The 15,908-nt window shown below is 38.6% G+C and overlaps 1 protein-coding gene across 1 annotated transcript; it reads right to left on the bottom strand.

Moving 5' to 3' along the window:
- Positions 1-1,380: 1,380 nt before the first annotated feature.
- On the bottom strand, positions 1,381-14,627 carry LOC129280257 (trimethylguanosine synthase-like). Its single transcript, XM_064112230.1, has 8 exons — positions 14,555-14,627; positions 14,166-14,280; positions 7,746-7,832; positions 6,633-7,459; positions 5,878-6,009; positions 4,814-5,028; positions 3,888-3,968; positions 1,381-2,946 (listed from the first exon to the last, which is right to left on the bottom strand). The coding sequence occupies exons 1-8, from the start codon at positions 14,625-14,627 to the stop codon at positions 2,836-2,838; spliced, it is 1,641 nt and encodes a 546-aa protein (XP_063968300.1). The 3' UTR covers positions 1,381-2,835.
- Between the last annotated feature and the right edge of the window lie 1,281 nt (positions 14,628-15,908).

Here is a 15,908-nt window from a genome sequence, read left to right as displayed (position 1 = left end):
AAATGCAGTGAAACAAGCATTGGCAACCTCCCATCGGTATTATTTCCGATTGGTCTAATGCCAATTCATCCAATTCCCAACTTGTCTACTATCATTTGGTCTACCATCAGATCATCCTCTATCCAAATGGTCTAATTGCCATTTCGTCTATTAACCAGTTGGTCCAATAGCCATTTAGCCCATATACCATTTGGTCTAATGGGACTTAGTGTTAATTGGGTGAAATGAATAAAAGAAAATGGGTACTAGACCAACTGGTTATATTAAAGACGAAATGGTCATAAATGAACTGATGATTAGACAAAGTGTTTATTGGACCAAATGGCCGTTAGATGAAATGTTGATGTACGGAATGGCATTAGACTAAATGAAGGTAGACCATGTGATGAGTTGGCAATAGACAAATAGTTAACCCCTCCCATCTACCAGCAGGAGTTTGGGTTCCCTGGATAACTTTTAACATTGTAACACGTATTACAGGAAGTAGTCAATGAAGGAGACCTGCTCATAAAGACAACTTTTCTTATCTCCCTTGGTGGGCCTTCAGAGACGGGTTTGACCATAAAACTTGTTTTGGTTAGATGGTCACAGGTTCAGTAATGTAGTCTCCCGAATTCCAGGAACATTATTCCATTATTTCGCCCATTGTTTTCTTCATCATCCTCATCGTCGTCATCATCATCATCACCACCACCACCATCATCATCATTACTATCAACACCACCACCACCATCATCATCATTACCATCATCATTATCATCCTCCTCCTCCTCATCATTTTAAAGCCCCGATCACATATAAAGAGGGACCCTCATGTTTCTACACGGCATGATCCTAGGATGTCCGGAATAGTTTTGCCCTGGATTGAGCATTGACAAGCGTTGATGACTGTACACTCGGCATCTCAAAACGGACCATACCGGCAGAACATCGACCTCTACACGGACCATCCCGATTTCTTTGCCCGACTGCCAGTTCCAACACAGCAGTATGATGCCGGATGTTTTTAATCTCCAAAAACTGCTGTGTTGGCCCTCCCAGACATTCACAGACCAACACCAACCGACCTACACAAACCTCCAAGGATGCCCAAGGTGTCTACATGTTACTAGGGCTTAACCATCATCCTCCCTATTAATGCTATCATTACCATTATCGCCATCATCAACACTATTATTTCCATCAGCAACATCATCATTATCATAATCCCCCTCCTCCTCATTAAGACCATCATTACCACCACCACCATCATCCTTCTCCCCCATCTCCTCTTCATCATCATGGACATGATCACCAACATCTTCACTACTGTATTACTCCAATAACTTGACTCAAATCATTCTGAAAAGTACATCCAAAAGAACAGACCACACTTCAGAATTACAAATCATTATATTTTTTATTCTTATGACGATGATTCCAATGAGCTGCTCTTTCACATTGAAGCACATGATTTGCTACAATCACCATCAGGGATAGAGCCATGGCACAGAGTTTAGAGTCACAAGGCTTCTCCTATCAACCTTGTAAATTATAATATGACTCAGTCCAAGCTGAAGGCCCAGGCCAGCAGCTGGTCTGCAGGCACAGACACTTGGTTTTCGCAATTTGCATAGTACATAATACAGAGTCTGAAGTAGTGAGACTAGATTCAATGTGCACTGTGGCTGGCTCACAGACAAGAGTCTTAGGAGTCTAGTCTTTACTCTAGACCTGTTATTGGTTGAAGCATCAAATATGAGTCTGAGCTTGCAGACTGGCTTGAGGCCTTGAGGATGGCCTATATCATGTCGAGATTATATTTTCATTTCAAATTAAATGGTAAAGTTTACAAACTGGAGTAAAAGATAAAGCAGGGCTTAAAAAAAGTGAAATAAAATGTACTAAACGTAAAAACACCAAAGTATTTTAAAAAGTAGTAAATGTAAAACCCGGGCAAGGAAGGCATCATTAACTGATGGGGAGCATTTCAAATGTAACCACGTCTGATAATTGTTTAAGCTTCCCTTTTAAACTAGTTCCATTGAATAAATCTTTGAGTAAATTAACAACTTATAAAACTCTCAACAGTAAACACTGCCACTGGTTATTAAGCCAAGGAAATGGTTATTGAGAACCTCAGAATAAAATATGTAGATGATGCATCATATCTCAATCATCACTTGCGTTTCAAGTCAGTGTCACCAAATCCATTTGATTGATTTGAAGAATATGGCTTAATAATGTCAGAGTTCATTTTATTCATGGGTCTTGTGCTTTGCCACAACTGCACTGCTTAAATTGAAAGAGAAGTCCTGGGCACTATAATACAGATGATTATCGCACGCAAATTTCCACTTGCATATGGAGACAAAATAAGAACTTGTGTCTAAAAAAGTTTGTGTAAAAAGTCACAGAAATATCTATAAAGAAAGCATTGACTCATACAGTAACAACTACTTGATAGAAAATAGTTAAAAATTAAATGAATAAATGAATTAAATGAATTTTTCGTATGTCCACTGTATAGTCCCGTCACATGATCAAATAAGACTGCCTCTCATGTACATGTACAACTAATTCTGGACACATAGTATAAACATTACCATGGTAACTTTGGCATCCAACGGTAAATACCTCCAAAGGAATTCTTGTGATTGACTGTTGAGGATCGTTACCATGGTAGTTAACACTGGATGACGATATTAGGATTACAGTCAATCACTTTCAGGCAATGGGCCCCCAGACAGTTCCTGAAGACCCAAAATTTTAACCTCTTGAATACTGGAACTGGATGCTTCCTGTGCAACCGTATGGGAATGGAGAGTACAGCCTTAATGGATTAAAAAATCAAAATCATGATCCTCCTACAAGCTCTCCATAGTAGGCTGTGATGGTTTTTATTTTCTTGTTCAAGAAGTTCTGCTCAATCTCCATGCGTCCTCCTGGTCCAGCGAGGGAAGCCAACTGCAGAGTGAGACAAACACACAAAAAAAGGCTGTGATCCTTGATGAAATACACATCGGATACAATGGTGTCTTTTTCCAAGAGATATGATTAGAATCGACAAATAAAGGATCATTTTTTTTCATCGTTCACTATGAATGCAGAGCTGCCAACTTAAAAATTCAGCCTTTCAGGGAGGATTTACTGAGGAAAAAAAAGGAGATCTTTCTCAATTACACACAATCCAATGAAAGACAGCAATGTATGAATCAGGGAAATATTGAAAATCTGGAGTTTTTTACACAAAAATCGGTCAATTTTCTGGGAGTCTCCCTCACAATTATGGAGACTTGGCAGCCCTAAGACTATACCCATACCTCAATCCTAACCTCTTAGAAATTTGACAAATCAAAAAATGAAATGAAGAGACAGAGGCTGAAAAGAGGTACACTTTTAAAGATTCCTATCCTTTCCTATTTGTAATGACAGAATTTTGGCCAAAATAAGGACACAGAAGATGAAGCTGTTTGGAATAATCTTTCCCTGATTATCCAAGAATGCACTTCCACTGACCCATTTAAACATTATCTACATGTAAAGACACCTCTATGGCTTCCTATTCTTAATTGTCAATTACTCCCCCCCTCTCTTCTTTCTTTCATTATTGGGCACTCTGGAGAGTGGATTTGTCACATTGAACATATCATCTATTATTGATACTATCATCAAAATAGGGACTGTCCTACTAAATAAAGACAGTTGGCATGAATGATGTATCTTCTTTTGTATGAGAGGATCTGAAACTATACAACTAGGGTAGTTTCACAAATACTAAAGTTTGAATTACTGTTGCACTATTCTGGTTTGCGGTATCACCAAATTAGTCACATTATGCTCACTGGATACATGAGAATCACATTTTCTTTTGCAGCAACTCCAAGAACGTAGAATTGATCCCTTACCTGGTCAACATTAGTGTTCCTTGGAGCAAAGAAACCAATATTTTCTGAGATGCATCTGGCCTTCTCAAACATGGCTGCAGTGAGGAGGAGTTAAGGTCAACAATTGAAAGCATCGAGCAACTTTTGAAATCAGCGACGAGCTGCATCTTATGCAGTTCTACAGAAATACACTGGAACACAATAGATGGCCTAAAAATGTTTAAAGCCTGACTAAATCTTTGGTAAAGGATAAAAAAATATGAATTACTCTTGTATCTATCTCCTGACAATCCAATCTTACAAATGATAATAATGTAATGATTGCTATCTTTTTCAACTGTTGATTATTTGTGAAGAAATCAAATTTAGAATAATTCAATATCTCATGTCTTTTCTTGGTAATGCTTTAATTTTTCTTTAAAAAAAGATGTTTGAATAATCTTTGTACATATATACTTAAAAGTAAAAGTAGTTGCAGCAAACAATTATTTCATGAGAAAGTCTTTAAAATCAAGGTTAAATGCCACCATATTATAATAGATCTAATACCGATACATTGAAAGAAACTTATATTTGAGAAATCATGAAATCTTAGCTGAAACCCAATAATTCAGATGATTACTAACACAAAAAGGCATATGAGGGAAAAATACCCGAAATTTTAAGGAATTCCGTGCTCATTTTGCTAATTTCTTAGCATTTACACATTTTCTTCCCGAGCCAATTGGCACATATTCATACATACATGTACCAACACGTGGGTGGTCATTTTATTGGATTCTGGTTGAACTCAGTTTGAGACCGTTACCACAACTGGTATTTATCTCTAATGATTGGATGTCAGAAAGCTACAAAAAAAGAATACATCGTGAATGTTCAGCATCATTTAAAGCGTTACATTCTCCTTGAAATCAAATTGAGTTCAACAATCTAAGCAAAGGATATGTATCAATGTCCATCATGGTGAAAACATCAAAGACGTCGGACTTGAGGTACTTGGGTCCCCCCCAGGGAGGGCTCAAGAACACCACATCTGCTTTCAGGTCATCTGCCACCTTGAAGAAGTCTCCAACGATGAAATCGATCCTATCTGCCACCCCGTAGACCGCAGCGTTGTGTCTGGCTAACTCGATCTTGGCGGGGTCGATGTCTACTGCTATCACTGGGCAGACAAGGGAAATGGGAGATTCAATACAAGATAACACTCATTATTTTTAGATGTTTCGAACGATGAAATCGATGCAGTCCTCCACCCCATAGACGGTAGTGTGGTGTCGGGCTAACTCAATCTTGGCAGGGTCGATGTCTACTGCTATCACTGGGCAGACAAGGGAAATGGGGGATTCAATTAAAGCTTTAATTTCTTCCAATGTTTCTTCCATACTGTATAAAGTCATACCAATCACGCATAGAACAGAAAGTTAAGAATACAGAGGAGTTTCATCACTCACATGGTTACACTTGCTGTTTGATTTCAAAACATCCGAAAGGGACATTTTTATCTCTTAACTGGACTATCTTTTGTATGCTCTTGTTTCTTCTGATTCCATGACATTTGCTCCAGCGGCACTTGCTCTGCTATACACTACGCACACTATTCAAATGTCGTGACTTCAAACTTGTATTTAACAATATAACCTACCCTAAACCCGACATAAATCCCTATTGCAATCTTACCCTAACCCCATATCTTGGACGAAAACCGGAGCTTTTGTCGCAGGAGCAAATATCGTGTCACCCCTTCTTTATATCTCCCCTACTGTTGTGTACTACTTGAAATATCATGGCGGTGGGAAGAGGGGTATCCTTTGCCTCCCCCCTCCTCTTGCAGCACCATTCATGAATGCAGTTCTAGGTTAACCTCAACTCACCTCTCTCGCATGTCAAGGCAAACTGACCACTGTTTGCCCCGTTTGGGAGGGGGGGCTGCGGATGGGAGGAATGATACCCCTGCCCCCACTCCTTGTAGCAACCCCACCGTGAATACAGCTCTAGGTTAACCCTTACTCACCTCGTTCACATGTAAAGGCAAACTGGATGGCGTTGCCCCCGGCCCCACAGAAAGCATCAACGATCAAGTCACACCGACATCTCTCTGCTTGATGTTCAGCTATCCTCTCAGGTGTCACAGAATACCAGCCCTCTAAAAAGGAAGAAAATATCCAAAATGAGATGTTGAATTGCTGTTCGGTCTCATCCCAAATGGTCTAATCCTTGCTTTGTCAGTGACTTTCAACAACTATTTTGCTCTCAGCCCCATCATATGCAATGATTTATAGAAGCTTATGACATTTGCCAGTGAAAATCTTTGATTATTTGTTTCATGAAATGCTTCCCTGGGTTTGTCCTAGGGAAAATGACTCGCATTTTAGAACAGGGTGTTAATTTTGTAGCTAGCATTAAATTAAAAGTTTAATAGCATGAAATAACCCTTCAATTTTGGCTATAGAATGACCAAAAGAAGGAAGAAGAAATAAGAGAAAAAAAAAGGATAAAAGGGGGATACAAGGCGGGTGAGAGCAGGAGGGATGGGGACAGGAAGAGGAGGAGGTGGGATGAATTGGGAAAAAGAAACAGAGAGAGTGAGAGAGAGAGAGAGAGAAGAGAGAAGAGAGGAGAGGGAGGAATGTACATGTAGGCAGGAAACAAATAAAAAAGAAAAAAAAAATCGAGAAAATATACAAGGATGAAACGGGAGGATGAAAGGAGGGAAGAGAGGAAAGATGGATGACATGATAAAGGAAATGATCAAGAACATCAACCTACCTGCATCCAACTTGATGCCTTCATCAAACTTTGAGAAGAGTCTGTACCGCTGAGCCCAATACTTGTTCAGTTCCTTACTGCCTCCAGCAATGTCATGCTTTGGAGCATACTTCCGATGTCTACCCTTTTTTCCCTTTGTCCTTTCTTCTGCCTTTGTATCTTTTCTTTCAGCTATGTTCTCTATTCTCTCAGATTTATCTGATATTGTCTCAACTTTGCTTGATGTGTTCTGTCCTGATTCTTCAAGTTCTTGTAGGTCTGTTGGTCCAGCATCTCCCTTTTCATCCAAGTTAACATCCTTACTATTTACTCCATCATCAACAGTCTCATCTACCTCCTTGTTGCTAGGGAAACCTTCATCTTTACGTTCTAACAAAATGTCACCATGGAATTTGCTAACATTCTCAAAAGACAATCTCCCATCAGCCTTATCTTCTTCCATATTCTCTGTTGAAGCTCCCATGTTTGCATCAAGATCACTGTCCGAGTCCTCATCTTCATTACCATGGAAACTGACACCGATGTCATCCAAGTCTTCTTCCCTCTCCAGGAACCCCCTCACCTTGCCCAGGACATTGCTCTTGCCAACCTTACAGGTGAGTTTATTCCTCTGCTCTTCACCCTCAACGCAATCTCCAGTTCTTTCCTTTGAAGACCTTGCATTTCTTCCCTCGTCATTGTCGACGTCTTCATCGATGGAATCTTCATCACTGAATCTGATGTGGAGCGGCTTCTTTCTCAAGTTAAGGTCAGGGTCGTGACTCTTCTTCAGCCGTTTGTTGAAGTAGTGGACCTTGGCCTTTTGGAATGGCTTCTGACTCTTGAATCTGAAACAGTACAAATTAAATCAGAAACCTATTTTTATTTTTAATGTAACAAATATCTTAAAAGTGAGGTCAAGAGAATTCAGCACATTCGGCCATTCTGTGCACAGTGGTGGTTTGAGTGCAGAGCAGCCTGATTCAGCCAGTTTTTTGCTGAATTCTTGTACCATACATGATGAAATAAAATAAATGTGCAAGATTGGGAGTCACATGCGTATATCACAATTCAAGAATTTGTTCAGTGTAAGATAAGCTGGAGGGGGAGGGGGGGGGGGTAATGTGAGTTTACCTCTGAGATGCAGGGTCACAACTGAAGCCTAGTTTCTGGAAGACTTTAGTGTACGCTGTGCCAAGCTCATCTGCATCCAACTCATGACTGTATCAGAAAGAAAAAGAGAAACACTCAGATATTCTACTATTACTATAACCGTTGCTCTGTTGCTTCATCTACTGATGCTGGGGTGACCTGGTGGTTCTGACTCTCACCTTGTTGAAGGTTTGAATACATTGTACCAGCCATGTTTTTGTCAAGAAGTTTATTCACATTGTGCAGCACTTAACCTTAAAATGACTGGGGGGGGGGGGGGGGCATGACGCCTCCCCCTCGACACTTTGTACGATATTTCTGAAACGCAATAAGATAGCACCGCAAAAGTTTTTGACTTTTTCTTTGAAGTCTTGCGCAACTTTTGAGACCAAATTCACGACATACGGTTATAGCATCATGACGTCACGTGAGTTTTTACAAGACAATGTCATGCCGAAAATGGCTCATTTTTATACTTTGTGTATAAAGTGTACGGGAGATGAAATTCATAGAAGGGTGATTATTTTTACAAAGAGGTCGTCTTCTGCATCTTCATCATCATCAGTCCCCGAACTGTGATATGGTTACTACAAGGAGTCGTACACATACAATAACCATGTAAACATCAGAATTCATGGTAAAGACAACAAGAAAACCTGGTTTGTTGAACCCTACACTGCTTTTACATTGTACCCAAAAGATGGCCCAGCTCAGGATATAAAAGGCACGTTCAGAAGTACAGAGAAAGGCAGGCACCTTTTTAACATACAACCAGAGGTGAAATATAAGTGTATTATAAAAGGTTTTTGAAAGAAAGATAAACGAATCTTGCATCAATTCCATCTTGGTAAATGCAGATTAAATTATAATCATATGATTAAAAACATGATACAGGACTTTGTAATAATTGTCAAACTCATGAAACCAAAGAGCATTTCATGTTATTACGTCCGAATCTAAAGACATTATTCGCAAAAGAAGCACGAGTACTAACTGTTTAATCTAACAAATGATGTTACAAAATGCTCAAAAGATTTTAATACTCCACACCGCCTTTCCTAGGTGAATCTATATCTCACACACAGTGCAATAGCAAAATTGAATGACGAGAGCTGTTACAGTACAGGGGAGGGTGGAATCCCTCTCGCTTAGCCTGGCGGAAATCATCGGATATCGATGGATAGCGCCATCACCACACTAAACTCAACAAACTCAACCAACTGAATGTAGATGTTTAGGTCACTTCACAGGCAATACTGTATTTGTGAGAAATGTGAGGAATTCCAAAGCTGCAGTCATTTGAAAAGAGAGAAACTCACAGAAATGCTGTAACAATTGACGGAGAACGCGATACATCAAGAACGAGAAATTACTACTTGACCAGATCAGAGACACTCCAGAAACTGCAAGATCAAAAGCAAACCATCAAAAAAAGGAACTCTGAGATACAGTGTAGGAATTATCAAGATAAACACGATGAGTATGCGAAGAGAGGTTCAATAAAAGCAATCTGTAACCAACTGGTGAAAGCTTCCAATGAAGGAAAAATCCAGAACAAGCACATTCTAATGATATTACTAGAAAGCAAATGGTAAAAACTACCATGTAGAGAGACAGGACAAGAGATACAAAGCTTCTTTGAAGACTTTCTTCGAAGAAATACTAATCTGGGGAGGACCAAAGCTCGCCAACTTTGTGTCTCTAAATTTCTTCGGACCAGATATGCAATCGATTTTTCTTTGGAGGCAGGAAAGCAATACGTATATGTAAGAAAACAGACTATCATGCACCAACTTCTTGTTATTGAAATCATTACGTACAGCTTAATACAGATATTACCAAGATTCAAATTGCTTCAATTTTGCAATGATAGCACACAAATAGTCTATCACCCTTTTTAATGAATATGTTCTCAATTAATGCAAACATTCACAAATACTTTACTAGATCATTTAACAAATTCCACAGATGGACCTTTTCAAATGACAGATCTAAATATTCAATACGACATACTGGCCCCACACTATGGAATACTTTAGACTTGTGTACATATAATATACAAATTAATACTTTCAAAAAGACAATATAAAAAGAAATTACTGAGCAATTATTGATTTCTTATAACATGGTTTTGCATTGTTTGTTTGTTTATCTATTTGTTTTTGTTTTTTAATCCGTGTTATGTTTTGTTTAAAATTGAAGTTTGCTTTAAGTATGTTTGATTTATCTTTTTTGTTTTAATGAAATGATGATTCTTATCTTTTATTCTTTGGTACTTGCCGCATTCATACATGTACCATACACTGAATTTCATTTTAACGATTAATACACCAAGGGTATGCACATTTTTACAAGCCTTTTTATTACATTTTTGTGCATGTCCCATTTCCATTCATTATTTTGTTCATCTATATTTTTATAATTATGTGCCAACCATTATTTCATCATTACCACTATTTGTTCTGTTGATACTTTTGTTTGTGTTGTGATTTATTTTTTCTTTGTGTATATATAAATTTGTTCTCATTGTGTTCTTTTTAATGAATTTGGAAATAAATACTTGAATTGAATTGAAAATTCATGTATTATTGAACCAGGCATACCGAAGCAAAGTTCAGAAGTCTGCAGGATATCCACAGAGATGCATGAAAACGTAGAAATCTTCAAAGAGTCCCACTTATGCTCTCTGAAGATGAAACAGCGATTGTGGCTAACGTTGAGTACATGGCAGAGACAGATTAATTATTAAGCTTCCGTGGAAAAATGGAACAAGACCACACATGTCTGCCAGATGATTTGATAGTTGTGGGAAATGATGAGGAAGGGTATGAGAACATTCGTGCTGCACTTAAAGATCATAAGATTGTACAATGGCAAGATCGCCGATTCTCAATCTTCTGCAGCCAGACCTACCCAAACTGCCCCTTCTTGTTCATCCAACGTGTAATAGGTTTGATGCGCAGTTTGTTCAAAAGCAGTGGAACGATGTCCAGATACATGTATTATACGATCAGGACGTATTTGGACCTCTGCCTGCATCCGATGGCGATTCCCGCAGAAGAACACTTATGCTAAAGTCAGCAAAAGATGCAGTGTCCGAGAAATTCCAACCAATATCGATTGACGACGGATTTACTCTCACACCGTACAAAGTCACAAATGATGACGCATTTAAAGATTTTCCTGATCAAGACTTCATTCATAAACATAAGAAACCCACAATCATATGTTCCATGCTTCAAGGCTCCCATTGATGGGAAGCCACATCACTTACAGCAATCACCTGATCCTTGTTCACGTTCTCCTTTGAAATGCACGGCCTGACGAAGGAAGACATTGAACGATCTGATCGACAAAATTGGCATTCAGCTCAACTAAAACGCATTCCGCGCGCTGAGTGCATGGCTTCAGGAAAAGTAGGTCAGTCAGCGCAGCGGGTTATCTTGGTTCAGATTAAAAAAGATGAACTACGAGTACAACAGGGACTCAATTTTTAGGCGCGCGAGAGCGATGGCGCGCATGTCTCAATCCATTTAAGGTAGCGCGATTAATAGCGCGCCTCGCAATCGCTGAGCTGCTCGTGGCCGGCTAGTAAGCGATCTGATCCGAGGCTAGGCAACCCTGATCTAGTGGAATTGACTTTGAAGATTAGCACATTTGATTTGATTTGAAAGAAAACAAAATGAGTACCAGTAAATCCAAAGTGACAATCAAGACTGTCAAGAGCTGGGGGTTCGGGGTTGGGTTCGAGACGGAAACAACTGCAGAAGGTATCACATATGCCACTAAAATCTGGTGCGAGACATGCAGAAGAAAAATAAAGTGTGATCCTCGAATACGTGGAGCGGCCGAGAAGGCAGCGAGTACGTACATCCATGGAACGGCCTTCATTACGAAACACAATGTGAGCAGGCATTTTGGGGGAAAGGTGAGCTTGTTATTCTCTCAATTTTTGTTTAATGGTATTTTCGCACTACTACTAATATTACCATGATTTAAATACGGTTTTGAAGTGGATTCTAGACTTATTTTAATTTTATACCTAGGCTACCGTACCGAAGTCTATCCCCACACATTTGGGTGGTTGTGGCTCACGCGTACGGGGCGAAGCTCCATAGTTTCGTCCTCCTCCGGCCGGAAGACAGGAGCTTCGCCAGCCACTCGTCAGGCGCAAGCGAAAGAAACGTTGTTCGGAACAAATATGGCGGCCTACATCAAACGCGACCAGGGCGATAGAGACCATTTAATTCAAGCTAGAAAGCTAGAGAAATCCTACACACTTATCGTATAAAGTAAGAAATTCACCGGTAAACTTCACATCATGTGAAAGTTTGCTCCCATACTTTTCAACAATGGCAATGCGCGAGTCACCACCATGGCATTGGGGAAGACCTCGGCTCGGGCTCTTTAGTTTACTAAAGCATGAATATTGCATATTCGATTGTTTCCTTCCTTTGGTTGTTGATTGTAACTTAGTACATATATTTCCTCCATCCGTTTTGTTAATTGGACAAAAAGCTCCCCTTGTATGTTGAAGAAGAGCTTTTTGCAGTGCTCCTCTACCGCTCTCCTTAAAAGTTCTAGGAGAGTTTTTCATTGCTCCCCTCAAAATTATAAAACTGAGTCCCTGGTACAAGAACTAGATTATCGAGATCTATTGGTCTAACTTACTAAATTAGGATTAAAAAAAAAATATACCAGGGGCCGTATTCTGAAAATTGTCTTAAGAGAAATATTCTTGTATCTTTGGAGTTACAATAAGATCCGTATTCTGAAAATTCTTGTATCTTTTCTTGTAATTCACTGAGTGCGTATAATGTCAGAGCTATAATGATGCGTAAGTTAAAAACGGCGCCTAAATATCTATGTGCGCAAGATAACATATCGAGATAAAAGGTATTCTGAAAATTCTCTTATCTTTGCGTTCTGTTAACTTCCTTGCAAAAATACAAGAAAATTTACAAGAGGTAGGGGGCTATTGTAACTTAATGTTGCATGCGATATTTCTCGATCAAAAATAATAAATTATTGCTGCATCCCGCAAGAACATCATGTTTTACTGCAGGAGACATTCCGAAGACATTACAGAGACGTATTGGTAGACTTTTCAGCAATTAGAAATTGGTAATCGAGATGATGAATCATTTCAAAGAAAATATGACTCTCAGATCATCCACGTGTATTTTTAGCACAGGGGCGCAAGGGAAATACGCCTCATGTTAACAATGCGCTTATAATAATATTCAGAAGCGACACTTCTATTGGTTGGCCTAAGCATATAACAACTTTAATGATTGGTTGATGACGATGACAGAATATTGGTGGTGTCAGAGATAAAATAGGGGACGTCCTTACAGAGATAAGACAATTTTCAGAATACCGATTTAAAGGGGAATCCAGCCTTGGCCATAACATGTTGTGCTGGGAAGGAGAAAAATGAATTAAACAGAATGGTGAAAGTTTGAAAGAAATCGGTCAAGCAATAAGAAAGTTATAGCTGCTTTAAAATTGAGATCACTAATACTATGTAGATTTCAAATTGGCAACTGGGTAAGTAAATTATGACAAGGGGCAAGGACAACTTTCCCATAGGCCATGTACTTTATTATCAGGGATTTGTGGTTTTTCCCAAGTACCCATTCCCCTGGGGCAGTAATCTAAATATAACCCAGGTAGTATATTGTTTTATGTCCTCATGAAAGAAAAATATAATTTGAAATAAAACTTTTGGGAAAAATGACATTTTAGCCATAATATGTATTGGAGTACATGGAAGAGTAGTCCTTGCCTTACATCACTATGCAAACCCATATGCGGCCAATTTGAAGTGATTTTATAGTGATTACCAATATTTACAACTTTTAAAAATTTATAACTTTCTTGTTGTTTGTCCAATATTATTCAAACTTTCACCTATCAACTTGTCTGATTTTTCTTTTCCTTATAAAAACAAATTTTTATTTGGGTTGGATTCCCCTTTAACACAATTTTAGCGAGCTGTTTTCTTGCTGAGTTACAAGAAAAGTTAAGACAATTTTCAGAATACCACCCCAGGCCTTTCCTTCAAAAGTATAGAGGGAATTATTCATCCTCGGTTGTACTGGCAAAATTACTATTTTCCCCTCGGGGCTTTGCCCCTTGTGAAAAATAATACATAATGCCAGTGCAACCTCGGAAGAATAATTCCCGCTATACTTACTCAAAGCCTGGTATATTTGTATACTTCTGTGATTGCTACAGCTAATACTACTGGAATTTGAGAAGAATCTTACATCATGTTCCAGCCATTTTTGGTAATATTATTTGATCAGATGATGCATTGGTCATAAAAACGCAAAAGAAAAAAAATTGATAAGCATCTTGGAACAATATTGACTCTGAATCTAAAGATCATGATCCTACCTCCTTTTTGTCTTAAATTGTGATTTTCCTGGAGGCTCATCCTCTTCCTCATCATCACCATGGTTACTGCTTGTTGATACTACATCTTTGTTTACCAAGATGGATGTTGAAGTACCTGTAATGAACATCAATGAGATACAATAAAGAAACATGTTTACTACATATCAAATGCAATGGCCCCTTCTAAAGATGGATGACAATAACAGGGGTTCATAGGGCAAATCAAGCTTGTCAATAAAAGAATTAAAAAAACTTTTTCTCAGAATGAAAGGCAATTTTCATCAAATGCAAAGATGGATATAGTGGTAGATCCCTACATACATGTAGATAGGTAGATAGATAGTAAGATAAATAGATAGACAAATATTCCATGCAAGAAGTCTGCTTACCATTGGTGCTCTCACTGGAATCAGTCCTAGAATTCTTAGAGTTTTGTCTCCTTTTCTTTCCTCCACCTTTCATCTGCAGGGAAGAAAATATGGCAATATGAAAACACTTTTCAATTCATGATGTGCTATTGAATTCCGCTGTCATAAACTATTCAACTAAATTTGAACATTTCGGCCATTCGTCACAAGTTGTTTTGATAGCTAACTTTTTACTTCCCCTGCATTCCAAGGGCAAATATATACTGTATTTTTCCAATAACATACATTTACAATTATATCCTGTATTTCTGAGGATATTAGTAGTAATGATAATAATGATACTAATAATACTACTACTACTACTAATAATAATAATGATAACAACAACAACAACAATAATAATAATACTGAATGAGAATTAGACTACGGATATTATACCAAAAATGGCAATTGGATGAAATGGCAAATACACCATACTGTTAGTAGACCAAATGGTTTTAGCCCATGTGGTATTTCGAGGGTAATGTATGCCAAACAGGAATTATGTAACCCAAATTGATAGAAGACAAAATGGTTTTATCCCATCTGGTATTAGACCAAGTATAGCGTATAGCAAACAGGGTTTAGACCAAAATTGAGAAGACCAAGTGTAGCATATAGCAAACAGGGTTTAGACCAAAATTGAGAAGACCAAGTATAGCGTACAGCAAACAGGGTTTAGACCAAATTGAGAAGACCAAGTGTAGCGTATAGCAAACAGGGTTTAGACCAAAATTGAGAAGACCAAGTGTAGCGTATAGCAAACAGGGTTTAGACCAAAATTGAGAAGACCAAGTGTAGCATATAGCACACAGGGTTTAGACCAAAATTGAGAAGACCAAGTGTAGCATATAGCAAACAGGGTTTAGACCAAATTGAAAAAACCAAGTGTAGCATATAGCAAACAGGGTTTAGACCAAAATTGAGAAGACCAAGTGTAGCGTATAGCAAACAGGGTTTAGACCAAATTGAGAAGACCAAGTGTAGCGTATAGCAAACAGGGTTTAGACCAAAATTGAGAAGACCAAGTGCAGCATATAGCAAACAGGGTTTAGACCAAAATTGAGAAGACCAAGTGTAGCATACAGCAAACAGGGTTTAGACCAAATTGAGAAGACCAAGTGTAGCATACAGCAAACAGGGTTTAGACCAAAATTGAGAAGACCAAGTGTAGCGTATAGCAAACAGGGTTTAGACCAAATTGAGAAGACCAAGTGTAGCATATGGCAAACAGGGTTTAGACCAAAATTGAGAAGACCAAGTGTAGCATACAGCAAACAGGGTTTACACCAAATTGAGAAGACCAAGTGTAGCATACAGCAAACAGGGTTTAGAC

The sequence above is a fragment of the Lytechinus pictus genome, chromosome 17, assembly GCF_037042905.1.
Source record: "Lytechinus pictus isolate F3 Inbred chromosome 17, Lp3.0, whole genome shotgun sequence".
In the NCBI taxonomy this organism is placed as follows: Eukaryota; Metazoa; Echinodermata; class Echinoidea; order Temnopleuroida; family Toxopneustidae; genus Lytechinus; species Lytechinus pictus.
Note: the sequence above shows the minus strand (reverse complement) of the source record. Positions and strands in the feature narration are given on the sequence as shown.